We start from the raw sequence: 24,274 nt of genomic DNA, 5'->3' as shown, positions 1-24,274 counted from the left end.
TAAATAAAGCAGGTAGGAAAATGTAAAGGAATAAGGCAACTCAATTCTATTAAATATATGTATATTGTTAGTCTTTGTATTTTTAAGAAAAAACGCATATATATATAAATTTAAAATTATTTTGTGAGTATTTTTAAAATACACTTTTGTCGGGAATATTTTGTTATTTAAGTCGCAAAAAGAAAATTTTCAAAAATTTTAAAACATTTAAAATAATCCAAGGATTACCTAACAATATTTTCAAATTCGTTTTTTAGTGTACATTTTTTGGATGGGACAGGGAGGTAACAATGATCTATAATAGAGGTCGTTGAAAGATTCTATCAAAAGTGTAAGCGTAAATAACAACTGAGTAGGAAGGACATAGCGTACGTGAGAGTGTTCTTCAGTACTTTTATTTGGTAGGATTGTTAAACTTCAAACAAATGGCGCTTACGATAGGTTATAGGAGATTTAGCGATAATTATGACATTAAAGAAGAGCTAGGAAAGTAAGTTCGAATTTTTTGACTGAAATGTGTATAATAATTATGAAATACTTGCTAATTAATTATTTTGTGATGGATTTAACTCTGTGTTTTACCACATATGAAATAAATAAAAGTATAGATTTTAACTTGTTACTCATTGCGACTGTGTGAGTGTGACTCCTGTTACTCCCGAGTTGTCTTAAACGGTGATACTGCCTTTTATTAGGATTGGTAATAACAATTATTATTAATATTACTTATTAGTAGTATTAATATGAAAGTTACTACAGCGTTTGTATTACATATATAACTAAATTTATTTATATTTCGTAGTATTCCAAGTACTCAGTAATGTTATCAACAATAATTGAACTGGATGAACTCGAAGTCAGTTTTATGCTTGATAGTTGGGTGATAGTTCAAGTTCTTACATTTTCCTTTATCCAGGTACTACGTAATATCTCTAACATTAAAAATTAGTTAGATACGAGGGAGATTCCTTTCACTAAATCCAGTTAGAGTAGAAGGGCAGTTGGTAAGAGGAAATGTCGGCTGAATAGAAGAAAGTTATCAATGGTGTTCAGTCTAATCCATGTGGATTGATATTGTGTGAAGTGTGCCTAAGTGATCTGTGTTGGTACTGTTATAATTTATTTGTTTTTTTTATAAAATCTTTTAAGTGAAACTAAAGAAAAATATGATGTGTCAACCATGCTGTGCCTGCTCTATCCAGTAGATATCCTTTAGCCCAATACCAGAGCTCATCAGACCAACTAGGATACTAGACATAGTGATCAAGTTGTTACTTATATCAACAGTTGCTAGAACAGCAACTGCCTCCTTGTGAACTAATTATGATGTTGAATTATAATTTTGATAGAAGTATAGGTGGAAAATATGGTTAAGTTTTCTGATGATATAAACATCTTAAATTTTACTTACCACATTGAAGATGATCTGAATTTACAGAGAGAGACTTAGACTAGTTGACTAGTTGGACAAATACACAGACATAGCATGTAATTATGATAAGTTATATGCCTGTGTTATCCTAGCATAAAAATATTTTGGGTGAAGGATACTGATTTATAACTCTTAAACTTCTGAAATGGTTCTTCTTGTGGAAATAGTCATTGGATAGGGTCAGAGAGGAAGCTACAGGGAAATTTTCCAGGATGGATGGGTTGTTGTGTGAAGATAAGTTGAAATATCATAATTGTTTTTGTGTGTGTGTGTGTGTGTGTGTGTGTGAAAAGAGAAGGTGATATAATTGAAGTGTGTTCACTTATTTAAAAAGTTGATACAGTTAATATTTGTTTTGTTTTTCTTTTAGATTTTGAATTCTGAAGGAAGTACAATAAAAGTAATAAAAGTAAGATTTGTATAGGTCTTGTTAAGACAGTTTTATTTATTCGTTGTGGTGATAAATTTGAAAAATTTGCCCTCTAGAGCATTTGGTAAATGTTTTAACTTTCAGGAGTTTCATGAGATGAATACTTGGATGAAAAGCACTTGATTTAATTATTCGTTTTTGTTTTGTTGAAGATTGGCAGTTGGTGTATTCTGGATGAAAGAGTGTTCTTGGAGTCCCATAATTTATAATTGTTATTATTGGTGAAACATTGGTTTCTTGTTTGATAAAATTTACTAAAGACTCATCCTAGTGTATAAGAGTAGATAAGTATAGCTGTAAGGAACATATATTTGATATATTAAAAATCACTTGTATATATAAGGTGAAAACAAAACAAGTAACAAATTTATTCAATGACTACAAAATGTAAATTACACACACTTCAGTCATCTGTAAGCAATATATTGTTATCAAAAGTAAATTTTATTTATGTAATAAACTTCTATGTTCATGCAATAAATAAATATAATAGTAAAACAGCCAAAAATTTGCTATAAAAATGTGGTACATCTCTTGTAATAAAACTGTTTTGAGCAATTTTTTCCCAAAGTTACAATTTTCCAATGGATGTGCTTATTTATTTTGAATTGAACCATGTACATTGTCAATTAGCTCCAACTTTATATGGGAATATGCTTAAATTATATTTCACAGGGGTGCATTCTCCATAGTAAGAAGATGTGTCCAGAAGGCTACTGGTCTAGAATATGCAGCAAAAATTATTAATACAAAGAAGCTTTCAGCAAGGGGTAAGTTTTTTAACCTTGCACCCTATCTGTTTTTATATAACAAAATATAAATAATGGTATTGAAATGTGCTCAGAACTAATTTAACCTAAACTATATTAAACTATTCTGTTTATGCTTGATTCTATAGCTTCATAGAAAGTATTTTTTCAATTCAGCTACACATTATTTTATAAAGAATGTCAACTGTTTAATATGCAGCAAAAATTATTAATACAAAGAAGTTATCAGCAAGGGGCAAGTTTTTTAACCTTGCACCCTGTCTGTTTTTATATAACAAAATACAAATAATTGTATTGAAATGTGCTCAGAACTAATTTAGTCTAAACTATATTAAACTGTTCTGTTTATGCTTGATTCTATTGCTTCACAGAAAGTATTATTTCAATTTAGCTACACATTATTTTACATAGAATGTCAACTATTTAAAAAGGCTAGTCTTCTATTGATGAGGGTTACTTTTTCAAAATATCTGCTGACTTGTGGGAAAATAGTTTTGGATGAACCAGTTATATTATAATTAAACAAGTGTAATGTCATTTATAAAATGAGTGTGAAGGTAATTTAACAAACTACAATGTTTCATTCTCCTTTTAGTGTAATTTTGTGTACTAATACTTATAAATACTGTATTTTAATTTTCAGAATTTTATGAGGAATATACCTGTAACACTATACAACAAAAGTTTTTACTTTTTTTTGTTTCTGGGCAGAAAGTGTTATTTCCCAATTGCTCATACCTAAAGTAAATGAGAAAGACCTATTTTTCTCTTCAAACTTTGCTTTGGTGACCTGGCTAATGAAATATTCAAATTTATCCATTTCTCAAAACATTCCAGATAGATTTAGTGCTGAGTAGCTGATAGAGAATTTTCTTGAACTTTCTAGAATGTTATGGAACTTACGAGAATTTTCAAGAACTTTCCATTGTAATATATATATATATATAGGGGCTCACCACTTCAGTTCAGTTCTAGCTGCCTAAGTGAACACATAGATCTATCTGATTTTATCAGAGATGGCATCAAGAAGCTGCAAGCATTTTCCAGATGTATTCTGCTATGTATGTGGCCAATTTTTTAAGACAAGAGAAAAAAAGTACTCTGTCACAGCATCTGCTAAAATGCGTGAAGCCTACAAAGCACATTTCGGCATGCCTGTTGGAGATCAAGACAAACTCTGGGCACCTTATTTTACTTGCGAGCACTGCGAAAAAACTCTAGAAGGTAAGATCAACAATTTTTGCTTGCTTGAATAGTAAGATTTTATATTACACAAAGTTTAGATTTTTAAAATTTGGTGTACCACAAAGAGGAATAGAACAGCATCAAGACCTTTCTAGAAGCCTTGAAGTATGATGAGTATGGCTGGAAGGTTATTGGAGCCTTCAAAATGGTGACATTCTTGATGGGTTTCCAAGGAGGCTTTACCAAGTTTTCCTGTTATCTTTCCCTTTGGGACAGCAGGGACACCACAGCACACTAAAACAGGAAGCACTGGCCACAACGGACCAAGTTCTCTGTGGGGAGGCAAAATGTCAAGTGTGAACCACTAATGGACCTCCAGAAGGTGTTGTTCCCACCATTGCACATAAATTTGGGTCTTATGAAACAATTTGTCACAGCTCTTGGTAAGGAGTCTGCAACTTTCAAGTACATTTGAGACTTCTTCCCTGAGCTGTCTGAGGCAAAAGCCAAAGCTGGTGTCTTCATTGGACCACAAATAAAGAAGATCCTGGAGTGTACAGAATTCTCCAAGAAGCACAGTAGGAAGGAAAAAAAAAAGCTTGGCAGCTTTGTTGCAGTGGTTCGGGGCTTCATGGGCAATCACAAGGCTGAAAATTATGTGGAACTGGTTGAGGCTCTGGTGAAGAACTACAGCAAAATGGACTGCAAGATGTTTCTGAAAGTCCATATCTTTGACACTCATCTTGATAAATTCAAGAACATGGAAGCATACTCAGAGGAGCAAGGTGAGAGCTATCACCAAGATATATTGGGCTTTTGATTGCTGCTAACAAGGAGTGTATAACGAAAACATGATGGGAGACTATATTTGGGGGCTGATATGTGAAAGTGGTTTACCTTACAATTTCAAATCTTGAAAAAAACTAGTCATTTCTAAACATTTTTGTATAATGTTAGTATAAATAGATGTAAATCTTAATTCATATGTTGTTTAATTGAGACTTTATGTAAATTAAAATGTACAAAGTTGCCTGTTTTTACATAGAAAATAGGTTAATTTCTAAATTTCATTATACAGGTCACAGAAGCAAAGTTTGGAAGGAATAATGGCCATTTTCTGTACTTTTACAATATAAGCAATTAAGAAATAACACATACTATCCAGGAACAAAATTTGTGTTACATAGCGTAATTATTTACCTTTAGGTCTTTTAGATCTGAACACTAATATTTATTGCCATATAAATAATTTTAAAACAACAACAGTAAATTATCATTTTTGTGTTTAAATTACTAAAAACCAAGAGTACTTATAATTGAAAATGGTGCTCAGATTGTTCAGAAAAATTAATGAAAAAAGAAAATGTATATCTGGATTAGGCCCCTTATGTTCATAATTTTTATATGGTATAAGAGTATGAGATATTACATATTTCAATGTTTCTTCCTGTGGATCTGCATTTTTAAATAATCATTCAGTCACTGTCAAGGAGTGGCTCCCCCTGGGTCATTTGGCTGGTCCACTTGCATGAGGGTCAACCAAGTATCAATGTTGGATGCTCTCAACAGGTGTTTTGGACATTGTAACTGATGCTTGTGTTTGGGTATAGTGCTCATGAAACCCTGGCATTGCTGCAGTGTTCTTGTTTGACATTGTAGTGCGACCCCTCATAGGGCTCCATGGTGGGTGGGGTCAGTGGGCACTGTAATTTCCCTTTTTTTTATTATGGATCCCCAAATAAAAAAATAGTGAAAAAAAGTCAATAGGTAAGCAACCACATCTTGAAGATTCTAAACAGCAATCTTCAACAACTGTAACACCTGTCGTACCTCATTTTCTTCTCCTACATTCTTTTTCAAACAAACCTGTAGAGCAAACGTCTCTTTTCATTCAGAAGGGACTAGAGAGACTTGCTGGCTCTCCAAAGTCAGTAAAGAAGCTTTGATTTGGTGACATTGGTGGAAACATCTGCACCTCAACACAGTGACCTCCTCTTGCATTCAAAGGCAATTGAGGATATACCTATTGAGGTTACACCTCATGCTACTTTTAATTCATCACAAGGAGTTATTGTTGAGAGAGATTTGAAGAACATTCCCGAGTCAGAGATTCTCGCTAGTTTCTCCACCCGAGGAATTTCTGCAATGAGGCGTATCTCCACTTGCAAAGATAGAATTACAATGCCAACCAATGTCTTCATTCTTACATTTACATCACCAGGTCCACCTGCCACCATCAAGGCAGGTTATCTTAATTGCAGGGTACGGCCATTCATTCTAAACCCTCTCCAATGTTTTCAGTGTCAGCAATCCAGTCACTTAAAGATATCATGTCATGGTTCCTTGATATGTGCTTATTGAGGTGGCAAGGACCATGATTCCTATGAGTTTGAAACAGACCCTCATTGCATCAGTTGCAATGGCTTTCACCCATCCCACTTTCGTTCTTGCCCTAAATGGTTGGAAGAAAAAGAGGTGCAGCATTTGAGAAAATGTTTCATAACATTACCTATCCTGAGGCTCGAAAGTTGCTGCTGACAGCTTCATCTCAGATGTATGCTGCTGCACTTCATTCCACAACTACAGTGGGAGTGCAGACAGATCTCTCTGTGCCTCCAAAAGAATTGTTCTCAAAACAAATGAAAAGTCTTCTGACCTCCATGGTTATAAAAGTTGATGAATCAACTTCAACACCCATCTCTGTCCTTTACATACATTCTTACAAATCCCAAGATCCACTTCCTTTGGTTTCAGGTACAGGCATTTCCTCGGATACATCTTTTCCTCCCACTCCAAGATGCAAAACGATCATTCATTCACATCCTAAGTTACTGGAATCCCCTTCCAACAGCAAAGACCTGCCCAGTTGACCCAGGGCAGTATCCATGGAGGTCGATAGACCTCTCTCGAATAAGGACAGTAAGTAGAAAAGACGTGGTCATAAACACAAGGGTTTTCCACCCAGTTTGCCTACACATAAATAAAAATGGCCACCTTGATACAATGGAACTATCAAGGTTTACATTCTAATCTGGATGACATCAAAGTGCTGATTGCTTCCTACCATCCTGTGTGTCTTTCCTTACAGGAAAATGTCTAAAATCTGCTGATACAGTCACATTTCGGCAGTTTTCTTTGTACAGAAATGGCAGGCTGTGTGATGGAGGGGTGGCACTGTTGGTTGATCAGCATGTACCCACCCTGTCTTTGCCACTCAACATACCCTTGGAGATTGTAGCCATCTTTTTGTCCTACTATCACTGTTTTTTCTCTCTACCTGTTGCCTGGAGTGACGTATGATCAATCAGACCTTGATGCTCTCATTAAACAGTTGCTGTCTCCCTTTTTAATCCAGGGGGTCTTTAATTGTCATCATCCACTCTGGGGCAGAGGTGATTTTGGTAGGAAGGGTTGCTCTGTAGAGAGTATACTCTCTAATAATAACCTTTTTCTTTTCAATACTGGTTCTTCCACTTATTTTCATGCACCTAGTCAGTCCTTTACTGCTATTAATTTTTCAATTTGCTCCCCTTCATTATTTTACCATTTTTAATGTAAGGTTTACAATAATTCACAAGGCAGTGATCCTTCCTATAATTTTAAGAGAGACTGGCCGTGGTCGATGCCACCCAACTTGCGTGCCGCGGTGGAAGCTGGATCAGGCAAACTGGTCCTCTTTCACTGCTCTCGCAGAACTTGATCCTGCCATTGTCTGTAAACCATCAATAAACGACTGTGTGGCAGCAGTAACTGACTGTATTATACAAGCAGCTGCTCAATGTATTTCTAAAGCTTCGACACGTTTTCCACTATTTCCTCGTTCATGGTGGAATCCTGCCTGCCATATGGCATGGAAGGCTCAAAAACAAGCCTGGGATAGTTTCTGTAGATATCTCACACACTCAAATCGCATTGCTTTCCCACGGCCCCGTGCACATGCTCGATGGGTAAGACGTCAAAGCCAGAAAGAATCTTGAATTATGTTCACAACCAACATATCCTCTACCACCAATTCCAAAGTAATTTGTGACAAGATTCGAAAAGTCAGTGAGCAATATCACTGTGTCCCCCTCTCGATCTTGCTCTCTGATGGCCAGGAAGTAACTGACACCCAGAGCATTTGCCGACACTCTTGGTGAAAGCTTTTGTTTGGTATATAGCACTTCTGCTGCTTCTTCCACCTTCTTAGCCATCAAGATTTGGGCAGAGCAATCACTTCTTTCCTTTCGAGCTGATTACCTCTATGACTATAATAATCCCTTTACACTGGTGGAACTCAAACTGGCCCTTCATCGGTCTGGTAGTACATCGGTTGGACCTCATAGTTTTCTTTTATCTGGAACTGATGAACCAGCATGTAATTTGTGTAACACTTAGATCACAATAAGCCACATTTTACTTTCATGCATCATTACGACTCTCAATGATGGCATTATTTTAAACATGTTCTATCCCAAGGTTTGTCCATTACATTAGACAGTGTTATTGGTGATGGTGACACTGTCCACCTTGGTAATGTTTTTAGTTTTTAAAGGCCATTAATCTTTTTAGTGCCATTTAAGTTTTTTAATTTATACATTAGACTGTTTTTAATGTGGTTCTCTTTTAAGAATCACAGTCCATCTAGTTCGATTTGAAATTAGAAAATGGCCATAACATCAAATAACTCAAAACCAGGACTGGAAAGGCCAACTTTAGGTAACTAACCCTGCTGTTTGAACTACCCGTTAGTCATCCTGGCGAGTTATAACTAAAATTTTGCTTCAAGTCTTTTAAACTTTTGTTACATTACTTTTTGAAAATGGCCATTATGTCAAATAACTTGGAACTAGGACTGGAAAGGCCAACTTCAGGTGACTGATGGTGGTTTTTGTACTTACCTGTTAGTCTTCCTGGTGAGTTATGAAAATTACAATAATGCTTCAGAAAGTCCTTTACAACTTGTATTACTGTAGTTTTCTCATAACGTTGTAGACTAGATGTAAACATTGATTTTAATGCTATTTATGTTTTTTTTAAACTTTGTTTTGTTTTACCTTAATTTCCTTCTATGAACTTTTACTAAATTTACTGATATTACTTTAATTTTAACTTTTTACTGGATGTTTGGCACAGATAACACCATCAGATGTGCTCTTCTTTTTCTGTTGTGCCTGGTCCTCTTGACCTTATCAATTCACGAGGGAGAGATACCTGGCTTAGATATGTTGCAATTCCACTTTTCACATCTCTGGATCTCTTCCTTTCAATTAAAGGATATTGTATGGACACTTCTGGAAAATACGCCTGTACTTCCCTTACCCGAATCCCACCAATTCATTGTGGGATTCTTGTGAGTGGAAGGAAACTACCATATTGGAAGTAATTTTCCTATAGGAAAATTGTATATTTCTGATAGGCATTACCCTTTACTTACACGTTTCACTTTTTCTCATCACTATCTTCCATCCAGTGCCTGCATCGTTTTCTGCCAAACATTGAAGTGATAGTTTGGTAGTAGTAGAAGTTACATGATAGTAGTGTTTCCATATTGTTGAAGTGATGATGTATAGTGATTGACATGAGAGATGTTAGAACTTTGGATTCCAACAGAGAGGATTCAAGACTTGTAGCATGAATTCAAACAAAGTTATCTAAGTCTTAATTCCTTTATTTGAAATGAAACTTTTAAAAAATACTCATACTTTGTTTTTGTGGTCACATGACACATGAGCTATAAAAAAAATATCTATTTTTATACTTTCTATTTTGACTAGGATAACAGAAGTCCTATAGGTGTAAACCTAGACAGTTAAGTATGTTTACCAGTTGTCACACAAGTTTCAAAGTTCTCTGGCAGAATGAATTGAAAACAAGTAATAAATTTTGTGAGCCTCTGATGGGTGCCACATCTGTTTTCTGTACTTTAGCTTGAGTTTTATAGCATACATATAGTTGCTAGATATACATGTATATAGTCATTAGAAAGAGGTCATTTTACAATATAATTCAATGACAGTTATTTTGAAACTGGTGTGCAATTGTTACATGGTAGATACAACTGCCTGTGCTATTTTGTGTATTTGATTCCTGATGGCAGTATTTTTTCTTAGTTAAGTGTGTTATTGTTAGAGAGAGAGTGAATTGTATTTAGGTTTTACTTTTATACCTTAGTTAATTGTCTGTTTTGGTTTTAAAATGCATAACTTAAAGGTTAACCTTTTAAAGGCACATCATACTTTGTGTTGGTTGTTAAGGCTTAAGATCTTTCATGAGGTCAAGATAAATTTGCCAAAGGCTTGGACATCTCTGCTGAAGATACTATAATTATGCTCTGAGGGCACTGTTGACTTGTGCCAAGATGAGTAATATAAGGTAAAAGACAGGAAAAGAAAGAAAACATAAAAAAAACTAACCATTTTTGAAAAGGAAAAACCTAAAATTATAAATGTAATCAAAATATAACCTTTTAAAATATGTAATAAGGTGTTTACATATTTCTGTTTCTTAATTTTAAACTTTTCATTGCACTTTAGATGATAATATCTGCAGTTAGTACTGTAGTGTAGAAAATGAAATTATAAACATTTACCTTTAAAAACTATTTATTCATTTAGGAGGTTTTACAGGTTATTCAAATGTAATATTAAAACTACAAGACAAATAAAAGTAAACTTAAAGTGAAAATAACCTTGCATGTGAGCTATTAGAGTTTGAGTGCAAATAGCTACAATAAATACTTAATTCAAATAATGTAATTTTATGTATACAAGATATTTATATTTAAACAAAATCTTAACAGTTTTTGTGAAGATATGTTAAGAAATCTTTGAGTTTTAATATGTATTGTTGCACTCATATCATTCCTTAGAAGGGTTTGTATATTTTACAAGAAATAGATAAGATTATTTAAACGTTACTTATGCAAAAAAAATATTAGTTGTAAATCAATGCCAGATTAACCTTCTTGTGAGTAGTTTAAACTGTTATTCTAATATGAAGTTTAGTGTAGGGTGGAAACTTCTTAATTTGTTACCATTGTTAACTGGTAGTTAAATATTTTTGTATAGTGATTTTATATTTCTTATCTAAAAATGTGCTTTTTTTATATGAAACTAAAAAACATCATTTAAACTCATTTGATAAGAAGCAGATTTTGATAAGTTTTCAATGTTGTAATGTTACCACACAAGTGAAACTTTTTAAAGTTATATATATAATAAATCTAAAATAGATTAAAATGTTTAAGTAAATGATATTCTGTTAACTGTATCCATTTGAAAATTAATCAGTAGAAGTAAACACATCCATGTAATGTTTAATGAAAAGTGAATGTATACAAGTTTCAACTCATCACTTCAGAACTTTGTTTAAATTTGGCATACTTTTTAGAGTATTTCATATTGTGTAACCATTTGGTATTTTTGTTACCATGGCGATGGTTCGATTGTTAAACGTATGCAGATATTGTTCTTTAATAAATGAGTAAAGTTGTGATCATTTATTGAAAATACGAGTCTGCTTTTGTTAGAAGAAACATAATGTATTTATTATGCCTCTGAGTTTTATTGTTAATGCTTGGTACCTACTACTGATATTTTTGATAATTGCAGAATTTCAAAGACACAGACTGTAGGCTATACACAGTTTCACCTTTTTGTATTTGTAGGGAAGATTTGTGTATGAAAACCTGGGTATCAAATATACCATTCATTGACCCTAGTCTCTGGAAAATTTTAAAACCCTGTATAGTTATAATGAAACTTAGCCATTTTCTTGAATTTTGAAGATAGCTATATGAGAACTTTGAGCCCATTTTTGACCTTGAATGACACGTAACACCTTACCAATGCTAGAAAACAAAACTAAAGAGCCTTATATTCCACTTTATAAAGAAGTTATTATAAAAAAATTAATGACTTTGTATCTAATACAGCATTGGATTAGAAATTAACAGTAAATAATCATTGGAAACAGTAAAGACAAGTTGTATATGATTTAAAATTAATTAAGATATTCACCTTGTATTTTTGGTTTTACATCACTTTGTCAATTGGTTTAAAAAAAAACATAAATCAAGTTGATAGTAAACTGGTTTTATTTCTCTAGCTGGGTAGTATTTCAAATAGTAAAACTAGTATATTGGAATTAGAAAACTAAATTTTGCTAACACTCATTCATATAATGATTTTACGTAAATTTTTGTGTCGTTTTTTTTTTGTAACTTTTCTCAAAATTGCAAGTAACAAATAATTATGAGAATATATTTTGATTTTTTGTTTTTGTATTTTCAGACTTTCAGAAATTGGAGCGAGAGGCAAGGATATGCCGTAAATTGAACCATCCTAATATAGGTAATTTACCTTTTGTTCTTGGCAATTCAATGATAATGTTCTCTGATATTGTGTGAACATAGAGAAATTCATGCTTTCATAATCTTGATTCAGTTATAAAATTCACAAGGCACTTGTACAGAAAAATTCTAATTATAAAACAATGTAACAGATCATTTTTTTGTACTTGAATTTTAGCATAAAACATATTTCATCTTTATTTCCAATGTTAGAATATGGTGGTGATCCTATATAGTTACCAGCATTACTCATAACCTCTGACTACATAGTTTAAAGATGGTTATAAATGACAGTGAGAAAGAGTAAGTTGACTGTTAGTGAATTGATTTTTTAATGATATATATGAAAAACTGTAACAAATCAATCTTGAGCTCTTTAATCATAGACTGGTATATTAAATAGATACTGTACTTGTTGTTCATGGTATATTGTTGACTTGTATTGGAAATCAACTTCAAGGTTTTGAAATGTGTATTGGACATCTGCTCCATATCAACTGAAGTAAAACATTTTATAATGTAACTAAAAGAAAAACACCTATTGAACAGCATCTGTTTTTGCAATCAGATTTCTTAGTTTCATTTTAAGAATATATTATAGAAGTGTCCATGTGATGTTTTGTCTACTATTACTGTAAAAGAATTGAGTATGAAAATTATTTATGGATTAACTTTTTTTATATTCTTGGAAGTGTGATATTAATTACAATGTGTAATGTTGCATATATAGCAAATTGAAAAACCCCTCCAGGCCACCTTTGGATTAATGCCAGACAGATGACTAAACAGTAATAATAACACTGCACAACAAAGTTTTTACTTCTTGAACACTGTTGGGTGTTCCTTATAGATTTTTGGCTGCTGATCATGAAAATCACATCTAATTTTGCCCATTACATTTTATCGAAATCTTCAGTTTCACCAGGACATTGCTACAATGGAAAAACTATATCAGGGCAACTGGAATCCGTCAATGCTTGCTGACTACTGTTGGACACTGCAACGTGATGCACCGGACATTAAATATAAACGAAAATCGGGAGCAAAACATTTTTAATTATGTTGAACTTAATAGCGTATTAGAAACATAAACAGTTAAATATGTTATTGCCATAAAGAGTTAGCTGTCTATTTCTCAGAGTTCCGACATGATGAAGCAAAACCAAAACTATATTTGTGCATACCTAACAGGTACCTGTCACAATCAGCAAAAACATTTCAGGAAGCAAAACTTTTCAAAACAATTGTTGTGCAGTGTTGTTAGTGTCTGAATTATTATTATTATTATTATTAGTATTAGTATTACTTTTTACAGTTATTTGAGTTGGGATGGTTGAGAACAGTTTCATCTGGTTGTTGGCTGATTAGAGGTGTTTGAGTTCACTTCTAATGGTGATGTATGTGATAAACATGACTTAATATTTACTTATCCTGATCTTAAGGAAATGCACATTAAATACAAGAGCCCTACCACTTTCAGATAAAACAGTGATAAAAGTTGTACTGAATTACCACTTTTAATAAAATGAATGGCCAGATAATATTGAAATTTTTGTAGAATAAATATTTATAGTGAAAATAAAAAAAAGGGTTAAAAAAAGTCTCATTAATATGTAAAAGATTGAAGAAAAAGTATACGTTAAGAAACTTGTAAGGTGTAAATCCAGCATTTATGCAGTTGTAATAAGTCAGCTGAGTTCAAAGTCTTGTTTTCATTATCACTCATCGTGATAAATGTTTTTTCGTCTGAGCAAGCAGCTAGTAGTTGTTTTTTGAGTGTGTATAGTGATAATGAAGGTACATATTTATTAAGGTGTATGGTAGGCTCTAATATGAAAAATTTAAGAGATGGTAATGTAGAAAATTATTTGTGTACAAAAAATGTACTGCAAACATTAAGATATTTTCTCTTGAAGTTGGTTTTAATAAAGACATCAGAATTACTTCTCCCTCCCTCCCAAAAATAAATTTATATATTTATAAATTAAAATCAATGTTATTTTGAAATTGAGTTAATAAAGCTCATACTGTAGTTTTTGTTGTCTTTTTCCGAAAATAAACATTTTTAAAGATCAAGCACAATGCTATCTTTAAATATTATATATCCACATAAACAAATTGTTCATGTTGTGTAGAAATTGGAAGAGAAATATAGCTTTATATCTTTCTTTTGCATTCTGTGTTCAGCTGTATGATATATACATATATATATTGATATATATCAGAATCATGATATATAGAATATAGCATATTCCTTTATCTTTTAAACATTCATATTTGATATCTGGTTTCAGGCCAAAGCATCTTCAATGCTTTTATATGGCTCTATAATGTAAAAGTGGGTGAAAATCTTTTAAAATAATCAAAACGAGTTAAATTAAGTATGATGTTTTTGATAAAAATGTGCAAGTCCAATTTAAGAAACATTTGGAGATGTGTTCTGAAACAATTTTATCAAAAACATCATACTTAATTTAACTCATTTTGATTATTTTGAAAGATTTTTACCCACTTTTACGTTATGGAGCCATATAAAAGCATTGAAGATGATGCTTTGGCCTGAAACCAAATATCAAATATGAATGTTTAAAAGATAAAGGAATATGCTATATCATGATTCTGATATATATCAATATATGGCTTTTATATGGCTCCATAATGTAAAAGTGGGTGAAAATCTTTTAAAATAATCAAAACGAGTTAAATTAAGTGTGATGTTTTTGATAAAAATGTGCAAGTCCAATTTAAGAAACATTTAGAGATGTGTTCTGAAACACTTAAGTAACTTCATTAGAGTATGATGTTTTGAATATTGGGTATAATGTTGTAATTGTATCTTATGCTCACTGATTTATTTTCAGTACGACTACATGATAGCATACAAGAAGAAGGGTTTCACTATTTGATATTTGACTTGTAAGTTTGTGAAAACATTTGAATACTTTTTATTTGTTTGAACTCTTTAATTAAAAGGTTTTTGCAGTTTAATTTGAGAGCAATAATTTTGTTACTGGCAATAATTTTAAGGTAATTTATTTAAGGATGGATTGCAATAAATTGATCAGCTTCAATTTCTTTTTTTCGTTTCAAGTGAAAATTAATTAAGCCTTTATTTAAGTGTCTAGATAGATGCCATGGTGCATACATCAGCAAATGTATGTTTTTATCAATAGAACTATGTCAAGTATTTTGTAACTACTGGACAAAATATTTTGGACTATTTAAATCGAGAAATTACTTTAAGATGTGGTAGACTTATTACCAAACATAACCCAAAGATACAGTTGTAAGCAAGTTTGTGGCTATAGAAGTACTTAACAAAAGATCAAAATCAAGTTAAAGGAGAAATGGTGGTTTCGTAAATTGTTCCATACCTTTAACACTTTTTGTGGTTAGACACTAAATTTTCATGAAGTTATAAATATTTACATTGTGCTTTTTGTCTTGAGATACATTTTTACTTCAAGTGGGTTTCTTATCATCAAGGAACACTTTACAGTCATATTACTGAATTTTATGACTATTTGTTCATTTGTTCTTCACAAAAAATGTCTAAAAAGTTTCAAAGTAATGCTGAAACCTAAAAGTTGTATGCTTGACAATACTATAGGTTATTAAATAAATCTAGGTATGAAATAGCCTGTTTTAAGATGAATTGAATAAAATGTATAACTAATCATTTCTTGAATGTATAACTTGACTTTTTGCTCATGTTTTGTATCTGTTATAAAAAAAGATATTTGAAATTAAAAACAGTGCTGATATTAATATATTTGGAAATGTTGTGTACCAGTTCAGTAAACTGAATCTGAAATGTTGTGTACCAGTTCAATAAACTGAATCTGAATTAAATAAGTTTATTTAATAACTTTGAAATTGGGAGCAAGGTCTAGGCTGTCCCAGATATGTGCAAATGTATCATACACACAACTTTGTACAAAACCCATAAATAACTGAAATATGTAATAAATTCTGTGAGTTTCTCCTAACATATTTTTATAATAAAAAAAATTAGTTTTACCTAAAATTATTGTTTATAAATTTCATGTGATAAAAGTAGCAAAGATCCTTGTTTAAGTGTGATTCATAATACATACCCTGATGAAAACAAATTCACACTGATTCTGAAAAAACAGATCATTCAAAGTTTACTGTTTGGCAAGAAAAGGTACTATGTAACCTTTTAACTGGCTTCATAGGGTGGAAATTGAAGCGTAATAAATACTAAAAATTACAGTAATATTTGGAAATCTTTAGTTGTAATTATTTCAGTTTTTCTTTCCATTTCCATCATGAATGTGAAAACTTAAAGAAATCAGTAATTAACAACTTTATAAATTCAGAAATATAAGGTTTTAGATAAGGTCTTGATATAGATGGAAGTTCAGAATTAAGTGCATCTTTGACTATTTTAGCAATTTAATTTTATTACACATTGGTGGATATTATAAGTCCATATTTAAGAATTTGTAATACACAGTTAAATGAGCAACTTATTTAGTAGCCAATATTTTTTGAGCTAATAAATAATAGTGAATATTAATTTGTTATAACCTTTTCTATTATTATCAAAGCATATCTAGCCTAAGTAACATTGGTTATGTTTGTCACGTGTGATGAATAAGCACTACATGTAGTTGAAAGTACACTTATTTATACATGGTGAAAATGAACTACAGGCATTACCATGGCTAGTTATGTAATCAGCAACAACATTCATGAGTTGTGCATGAGCAGAATGCATGTGTGTTCCACAATAACCTAAAACAGTACTAAATTGGAAACATTGATGTTGATTACTTATTTTTACAACAATAATCAATGTTATTAATGCTTGTAAGTGAGTAATCAAGTTGAGAACCAGTTCTGCAAGAAGGATGTGAAAAATACCCCTGGATGAAATAAAAGTAATTGGCGTGTGTCTCAAGTTAGTCTTTTAACTTTCATTTGACAGCTGAGGGGACCAGTATCTTTAAGTTAGAATAAGTAGAGTTGTTGTTAGATATTGCAAAAAAATAAAGTTCTGGAAAAGATATTTGCACACCAATTAGTAATAGGCATTTGAAAAATACTTATTTTTTTTCCCCTTCCAAAGTTTTTTTGTTTTGTATTTCACCTTAGTTACCTTGAATCACCAACTGAAGAGTCACTTGATACATTGTTTTAGCACGCTTTATGCTCTGTTGTGCAAGAAGAAAGTAACTTTACAAGGCTATCACCCACAAGTTTCAAGAAAATCTGTGAATGTGTTAAAGAGTAGTCTAATCTAGATAGCAGGTAAAGAGATATTTATGTGCAGTTACCTACAGAAACAGTACAGTTCCCTGATCATGTGTTCCTGTTCTTTGACTGATAATTCATCACATATTATATGTTTTTAAAGTCTTAAAAGACTAGACTTTGGATAAATGCTATGCTAAATTTACAGACACAGCAAGAATGGCAAGTTCCAACAAAAATGGTTGGAGAAAGCCAAGAATGCAGCCAGTCTCACAAAGATAACTGATGGCTCTGCTATAACAAGGTTGGAGTAGCCCAGCCCTAAAGTTTTGCTCCAATCAGTACTGGGATTAAAACAGTCAGTCTACTGGAATTATTCCTAATGCAAACCCATTTTGCTGCTAATATAGAGACTTTCTTGAAGAGTGTTTGAAAGTTTATGACTGAAGGGTATACTGGAAGAGAAAAGCAAAGTGTTTGACATTGTGTTGCATATGAAGCTGAACATGTCCTGAAAAGATCTACAGATATAAAAAATAGCAGGAGGAGATACTTTTGAAAAATTAGACTTACTGATCTAGCAGTTGAAGTTCAATACTATAAATCATGTTATAAAGCTTATACCAGGCTAAAATGTCTGCTAAACCACCTGCTGAGATAGACAAGTGTTGTGAGGAGGGATTTATTCACTTGTGTAAAATGGTAGTCATAGAAACAACAATCAAGGCAGGAGAGATGTATAGAATAAACACCCTGGCAAAGGCTTTTTCCAAGAGACTGTCAGAAATATCCTTGGAAATGATGTAGAATGTTGAAATTGCCAATAGAAGAGACATCTACAGTGTAAATACCCACAGTTGACCTTTGTTGGATCAAAACAGTGAAATTGATGTCAACTGGTTTTGAAAGAATTTCACCATTTATTCAGGAGGAACATACAGTCGTTGATGATACTGGTAGTAATTTGGGTAATATATTTCCTACAAGCATCAGTACCCATACAACTAAGAAGAGAACATGAATTTGTATAAAATTGCATTGTTTCTGAAAAAAAACAACTTTTGACAACTCCCCAGTAACGTTGGCTGATAACCTACAACTGCAAATGTGCTTGATGATGATGTTCTTCAAACCTTTGTTCCATTCTATCATTTCAACTTTCTGCTTGATGTTTTGGGGAATCAGATGATGTGAATTTTGAATATGGGGAAACCTCTGCCAATTTCCAAGTAAACATTTTCATTAGTCCAGGACATCATCTACTTAGCATCATAGAACAGCATACAAACATCAATATCATCTGCTTAAGGTTAGTTGTGGGAAGATGAATATCAAGGCATTAGAAAGCAAACGTGTATGTTTGTATGCCAGTCATGTTGGGAAGGAGTATGCCAACATCATTATACAAAGTCTTTGTCCTTGCTGCTGCTTTCAGTAAGCAGATCAGCAACAATCTGTACACCCTTGTGCAAATTAAATGAAACAAATGGTCATTTTACAATATTTTCACACAGGTGGCATCATTATCTGTGTTTTGCAGTATGGTCGATCTATTTTTGGGATATATGACGAAATTTTGAGGAACATTACATCATTCGAAATTGCATTAGAAGGGCAAGGAAACCAGTTAAAAAACAACTTACCAACTCAATGAAGAAAAAACTGTATCAATCGGGTCTGAAATACAAGAACTGGATGCAAAAACAATGGAGGAAGGTGTTATTCAGTGACAAGACTCATTTCTTCATACAGGGTCAAAGAAGTCTGCATGTTCACAGATTTACAGGTGAGAAACTTCGAGAATCTCACATCAGTCAGTTTGTAAAACATCCCTTGAAGAAGATGTTTGGGGCTTTTTCAGCTACTATGGCATTGGAGGCTTGCATATCATAGAAGGTATGATGCGAGGACTACAGTACATCGAAGTTTTGCTGAGAAAAGTCGTTCTAGAATTGAAGAAGAGATTTCCGGATGGATCTGGCATTTTTCAGTAAGATCTGGCTCCATGCAAACGTCGAAACTTGTGAAGAATTTTATGACTACAACACGAATAAAGGTGCTGGATTGACCTGGAAACTTTCCAGACTTAAATCCTATTGAAAATCTTTGGGCAATTTGTAAAGAAAGACTTTGGAGAAAAGACTGTACTATGAAAGATAAGCTAATTAAGGCCATAATTGAGGTGTGGTACTGCGATCCAAAAATTAGTAAAGATTGCAGTCAACTCATGGACTCGATGCCAAAGAGGATTAATGATTTTTTGAAAAATAAAGGGGGTCATATCATGTATTAATTTGTGAGTAATTTTTGGATTCTCAGAAATAAAATGCCAAAAATATAAAAAAATCGTAATTTTCCATCTTGTTTCAATTAATTTGCACAAGGGTGCATGCATGTGCTCATGTGGCTGTGTTCAGATTATAAATTGTTAATTTGAACATAGTCTTGAGAAAAACTGGATTATCTGCTTGTAATGATACACTGGTTTTCTTAAAACTGCTTCATAGGCTGTTTTTAAAGGCTGTCAATTTTGTGAATGGAAGCAGTAATTACCAAAGTCTATTTTGGGCATTTGTCAGCTGGAGAACATTCACTTACCAACACTGAAGATGTTTTTCTACAAGTTCTGTAATAAGGGCCACGTACATATATACTGTGAATGATGTGAGGTGTGAAATAATGAAATACAGCTACATCATTCATGTCGTGCAACCTCCATATGTGGATGCAGCTATTTATCATATTCATAAGGCTAACTACCAAGTTTCAGCATGACTTACTGGTAAATTAATTGCCATTAACAATCAATAAATGTCAGACAAAAAATTAGATATTTAAAAACTGGATGAAAGTATTTGCAAAATGATATTGAGTAAAGGAATTATAACAATGCATTGTCAATTTCACTTGTTTTGCATTTGATGTACAATTTTCGTTTACAATAGAATGTTAAACAAGATGGAACAAAGTTTTTAATCTTACTCAAAATGCTCTAGAATGGTTCATTTGTGAGTCTGTATTCTGAAATTGCCTCTGCAAGTCTTTAAGTCTCCAGTTGGCATTAAACAAATGGTTAATGTGAAACCCTCTGAAGCATCAAAATGCAGTTTTAAAATCTAGAACATTACATTTTTGAAATTAGCAACCTGAAACTACCTTGAAGTCAATGTTTGTTTTGTCATAAATGTTCTCAATGGGTTTGAATTTCTAGACCTATTAGAAGTCTTCAGTCCATGGCCCTATTATACATTGAAGTCATGCATTCACTGAGAGCTACCACCTTGAAATGGACAATCTGAATACTCAGCTGTTGACTTCACCAGGAACTCTTGCTTGTGGTGGTAAGTGCTTACCAAAACACCAAGAATACAAAGAGATGCAAGAACTGGAGGTAAAGCAGGATACTGCATGCATAGATGTCTGTGCCAGAAGAAATAACTTGGCTAAATATTTCAAATGAGACTTTTCAAGGAACCTTCTTTTCCTCACTTTTGCATTTCCTGCTACTGGTCTTCTTCATATTAAGAAACATCATTCTTTTCTAATTTTCATTTGAAATATTGCTGTGCTAGCTTCCTAAGCAATATACTGCTTTGGTAGTAAATCAGTATTGTTATAATGTTTTCAATATAATGGTTAAATTCACTTTTTTAAAAGTATTGTGGTATATGCTGTAGCTGTGCATGTTTTCCCATCTGAATTACAGTTTGTGTCAGACCAGAGTTACATCTTATTAAAATAAAATTTGGTATTTTTTGTAAAAAAATATAATGTAGATGTTGTTGAGTAGTTGTTACAGTTTATGTACATATGTTTGCTTGTATACTCCATATCAGTAGATTAAGCTAATGACCCAACTTCAGGATTAAGAAGTTTTTTTTAATTATATGACTGCTGAATTATTTGAATTTCTTTCATTACTGTATTAATTTTTTAATCTTTTTTTAATTTCTTGATATCACATATTTAACTGAAGACAGTTGACCTAATGTTATTCACACATATTAGTTCTTATTCCTAAGAGGTTTGGATTTATAAACTGTTTACTTGTATATTTTTATTTTTAGAGTTACAGGTGGAGAGTTATTTGAAGATATTGTAGCCAGAGAGTATTATAGTGAGAGTGATGCCAGGTAATAATGCCTAACTGTATTAGAGTCCCAGGAGGGAGAAATTTCTTTAAATTATAGTAGACATAGAGTAATATAGTGAGAGTGATGTGTTAGGTATTAGTCCTTGTATTATTGTTGGGCATGGGGATATTAAGACAAAAGGGAGATGAAATGACAATATTATTGCTGATATTTAAGTGCTCATATAATGTAGTTGTGAAGGAATGAATTACAGATGGAAGATATAACATTTAACATGATTAGTGAAGAAATAATCATAGCCAGAAAGAATGATAGCAGGAGTTATTAAAGATAGAATTGAGAAGGTAATTGCTGTTGTATCTTGAATCCAGACAAACAAAGTGTTGTCTTCTGGCTTAAAGATCTAAGATGTCTCACATTATGATGTTTTAACTGTTTGCTAATGTTAAATGGAATGTAAAAGTTTATATCCTGTTTGTTACTAAATGTTTAATACTTACAATGTTGATCTGTATGTGCATGTATTGAATTTTTTATCTTTTCAAAATGTTTATAGAAGAATTGACAGTCTTCTATATAAAATGTATTGTTAGCTTTACTACTCTTTCAAAATTAAATTTTCATTATTTATTTGAACTTCATGACAAGATAAAATATATCTGTTTATCATAATAAATAAATATATATCTATATGTTTTTGTAATGCTGTAGGTATACCTAGATATCCTAATATAGGTGTAAAGAAACATGACTATTATGCATTTATTTGATTATTAATATAAATAATAATTTTTTAAATTTTCAGTCACTGTATTCAGCAGATTTTGGAGAGTGTAAACCACTGTCATCAAAACTGTGTTGTACATAGAGATCTCAAGGTCTGTAGATGTATATGTATTGCTTTATGCTTTGAATGAAGTGTTTAATACAGTTCATTTTATTTCACTTTGTGTTTAATAAATGTTATTTTAATGATTACATCTTCAGGAAAACATGAATGTTGTGTCCTTATTTAGTCCTAAAGAGGGATTTGTTTTTTTAGCTTAAAACTTTCATCATTCTCTTTGTCCATGTACTGTGTTAGCTTTAATTCCTTAAAAGTTTTCTTAAAATGTTCAGTGAAATATAAAACTATATTGCATATGGATCTCTTTAACACAAAAAAAAAAGGTTAATATTTTCTTTTTCATCAGAATAGGTTTGTTTAAAGAAGTCTTGTTTGGCAAAACTAAATAGGAGGAAATAGCACTACATGCATTAACTAAAAGTTGATCATTGAATTTTGATGTTGTATATGTACGAGTTACAAATTATATATGTTGATTTTTGGACATCTACAGGGGTGAAATTCTCAAAAAATAGAGATACTCAGTTGGGTGAAAAGAACCTGTTTTTGAAAAAGAAAAAAAAATTACATGTAAAAAAAACAGTTTTAATGTGTTGAAATAATGGAATGCAGACACATGTGAGAAAGCAGCTAATATAAGACCTGTTGCCAGTACTACCTTTAAAAATAAGTTCTGTTTCTCAGTATCAGCAGATTCCCCTGATTTGACAGTGTGCATTATTTGTAGATGTTATTTGTGTTGCTAAATAGAATTTTTTTTCTTGATTTTTTGAAGGATTTTATCACAGAATAAAACTTAATATGTCTTTTGTCGGACATAGTCAAATGAGATTTATCAAACAAGACATGTTGAATTGAAATTGTATGGTTGGTTTATTACTCAAAATCAAGTTATATTGTACTTTCTAGGTGAGATATTGTTCCTTTAGTTTTGGTTATTATGTAAGGAAACTGCTGTTCAGTTGACTGGCAAATAGTCAAGAAAAACAAAGCTTTTTTTTTCAGTTTGAATTTAATATATTACTAAGGTCTGTAGTTAGCTTTAAGTAATTAGTCTGTCTCAATTACCTGGCTTTCCAGAAATGCTCTTTATTGAGTTGCATTGCTTAAGGAGCAAAAGTTTTCAAATTAGATGTTCTTGACTGAGTGTAAGTTTTAATTATGCATTTTTTTTTGTTTATCCCTTAATTTCTCTGTTACCTTGTTAGATAACTTGTCGAATGATGTTTGTTGTTACACTTATTGTGTTAACAATAATTATTTCCAAGTAATAAAATTAGTAGCACAAGAGAATGAGAGAGGTTTAATATAACTGTTCTGTCATCATTACTGGACAAGTTAGTCACTTAAAACTTGATGATAATGTGAAGGAAGACATTATTGATAAACCTTTGGTTAATCCACATGAAATTGTCATATTTCCAAATTATTCAAACTACAATGATATAATCACTACTTGATAACTCTGGTCTAAATCAGTCAGCACTTTTCTATAAATAGAGAACTTGCAAATATAATTAAAAGTAATTATACTATTGATATAAAACAAAAACGCAAAACACCTTAACTTACTAGTTTTAAACCTTATCTGTATATTAAAGAAATATTCTCCCTCTTTAAGCTAGAGCTGTTAGTCACAACCCTAACAACATTTGTGATTTTGCAGTGCTTTGTTTTTTATTTGTATACCATCACATATATTAAATAAATACATGCAGCTGCTATTATATAGTTAGTGAGTACATTGGTTGTTTTTTACCCTCTTATTGACCTTTTAGCCAGAAAATTTACTCCTTGCAAGCAAAGCTAAAGGAGCAGCTGTAAAACTTGCTGATTTTGGTCTTGCTATTGAAGTACAGGGAGACCAGCAAGCTTGGTATGGTAAGTATATTGGAAAATAAAAATTACATAGATAGATAATACAGTACAGTTCTTATGCTTCCAAGATTTAAATATCCAAGACT

The 24,274-nt window shown here is 32.0% G+C and overlaps 1 protein-coding gene across 6 annotated transcripts in view; it reads left to right on the top strand.

Moving 5' to 3' along the window:
• The first annotated feature begins 298 nt into the window (after positions 1-298).
• The window catches only part of LOC143229528 (calcium/calmodulin-dependent protein kinase type II alpha chain-like), a 68,625-nt gene continuing 44,649 nt past the window's right edge, over positions 299-24,274 (top strand). For 2 of the 6 annotated variants that reach the window (XM_076461997.1, XM_076461996.1), the window contains exons 1-7: positions 306-490; positions 2,538-2,632; positions 12,091-12,150; positions 15,011-15,065; positions 21,437-21,502; positions 22,269-22,341; positions 24,089-24,191. In XM_076461997.1, the coding sequence (XP_076318112.1) occupies positions 426-490; positions 2,538-2,632; positions 12,091-12,150; positions 15,011-15,065; positions 21,437-21,502; positions 22,269-22,341; positions 24,089-24,191 (517 nt within the window). In that variant the 5' untranslated portion in view covers positions 306-425. Of the gene's footprint in view, positions 491-2,537; positions 2,633-12,090; positions 12,151-15,010; positions 15,066-21,436; positions 21,503-22,268; positions 22,342-24,088; positions 24,192-24,274 lie in introns of all 6 variants that reach the window. The other 4 variants (XM_076461998.1, XM_076462000.1, XM_076461999.1 and 1 more) reach the window with 4 other exon arrangements.

This window comes from Tachypleus tridentatus, chromosome 10, assembly GCF_004210375.1.
Source record: "Tachypleus tridentatus isolate NWPU-2018 chromosome 10, ASM421037v1, whole genome shotgun sequence".
Taxonomy (NCBI): domain Eukaryota; kingdom Metazoa; phylum Arthropoda; class Merostomata; order Xiphosura; family Limulidae; genus Tachypleus; species Tachypleus tridentatus.
This window is presented reverse-complemented; position numbering and strand designations above follow the sequence as displayed.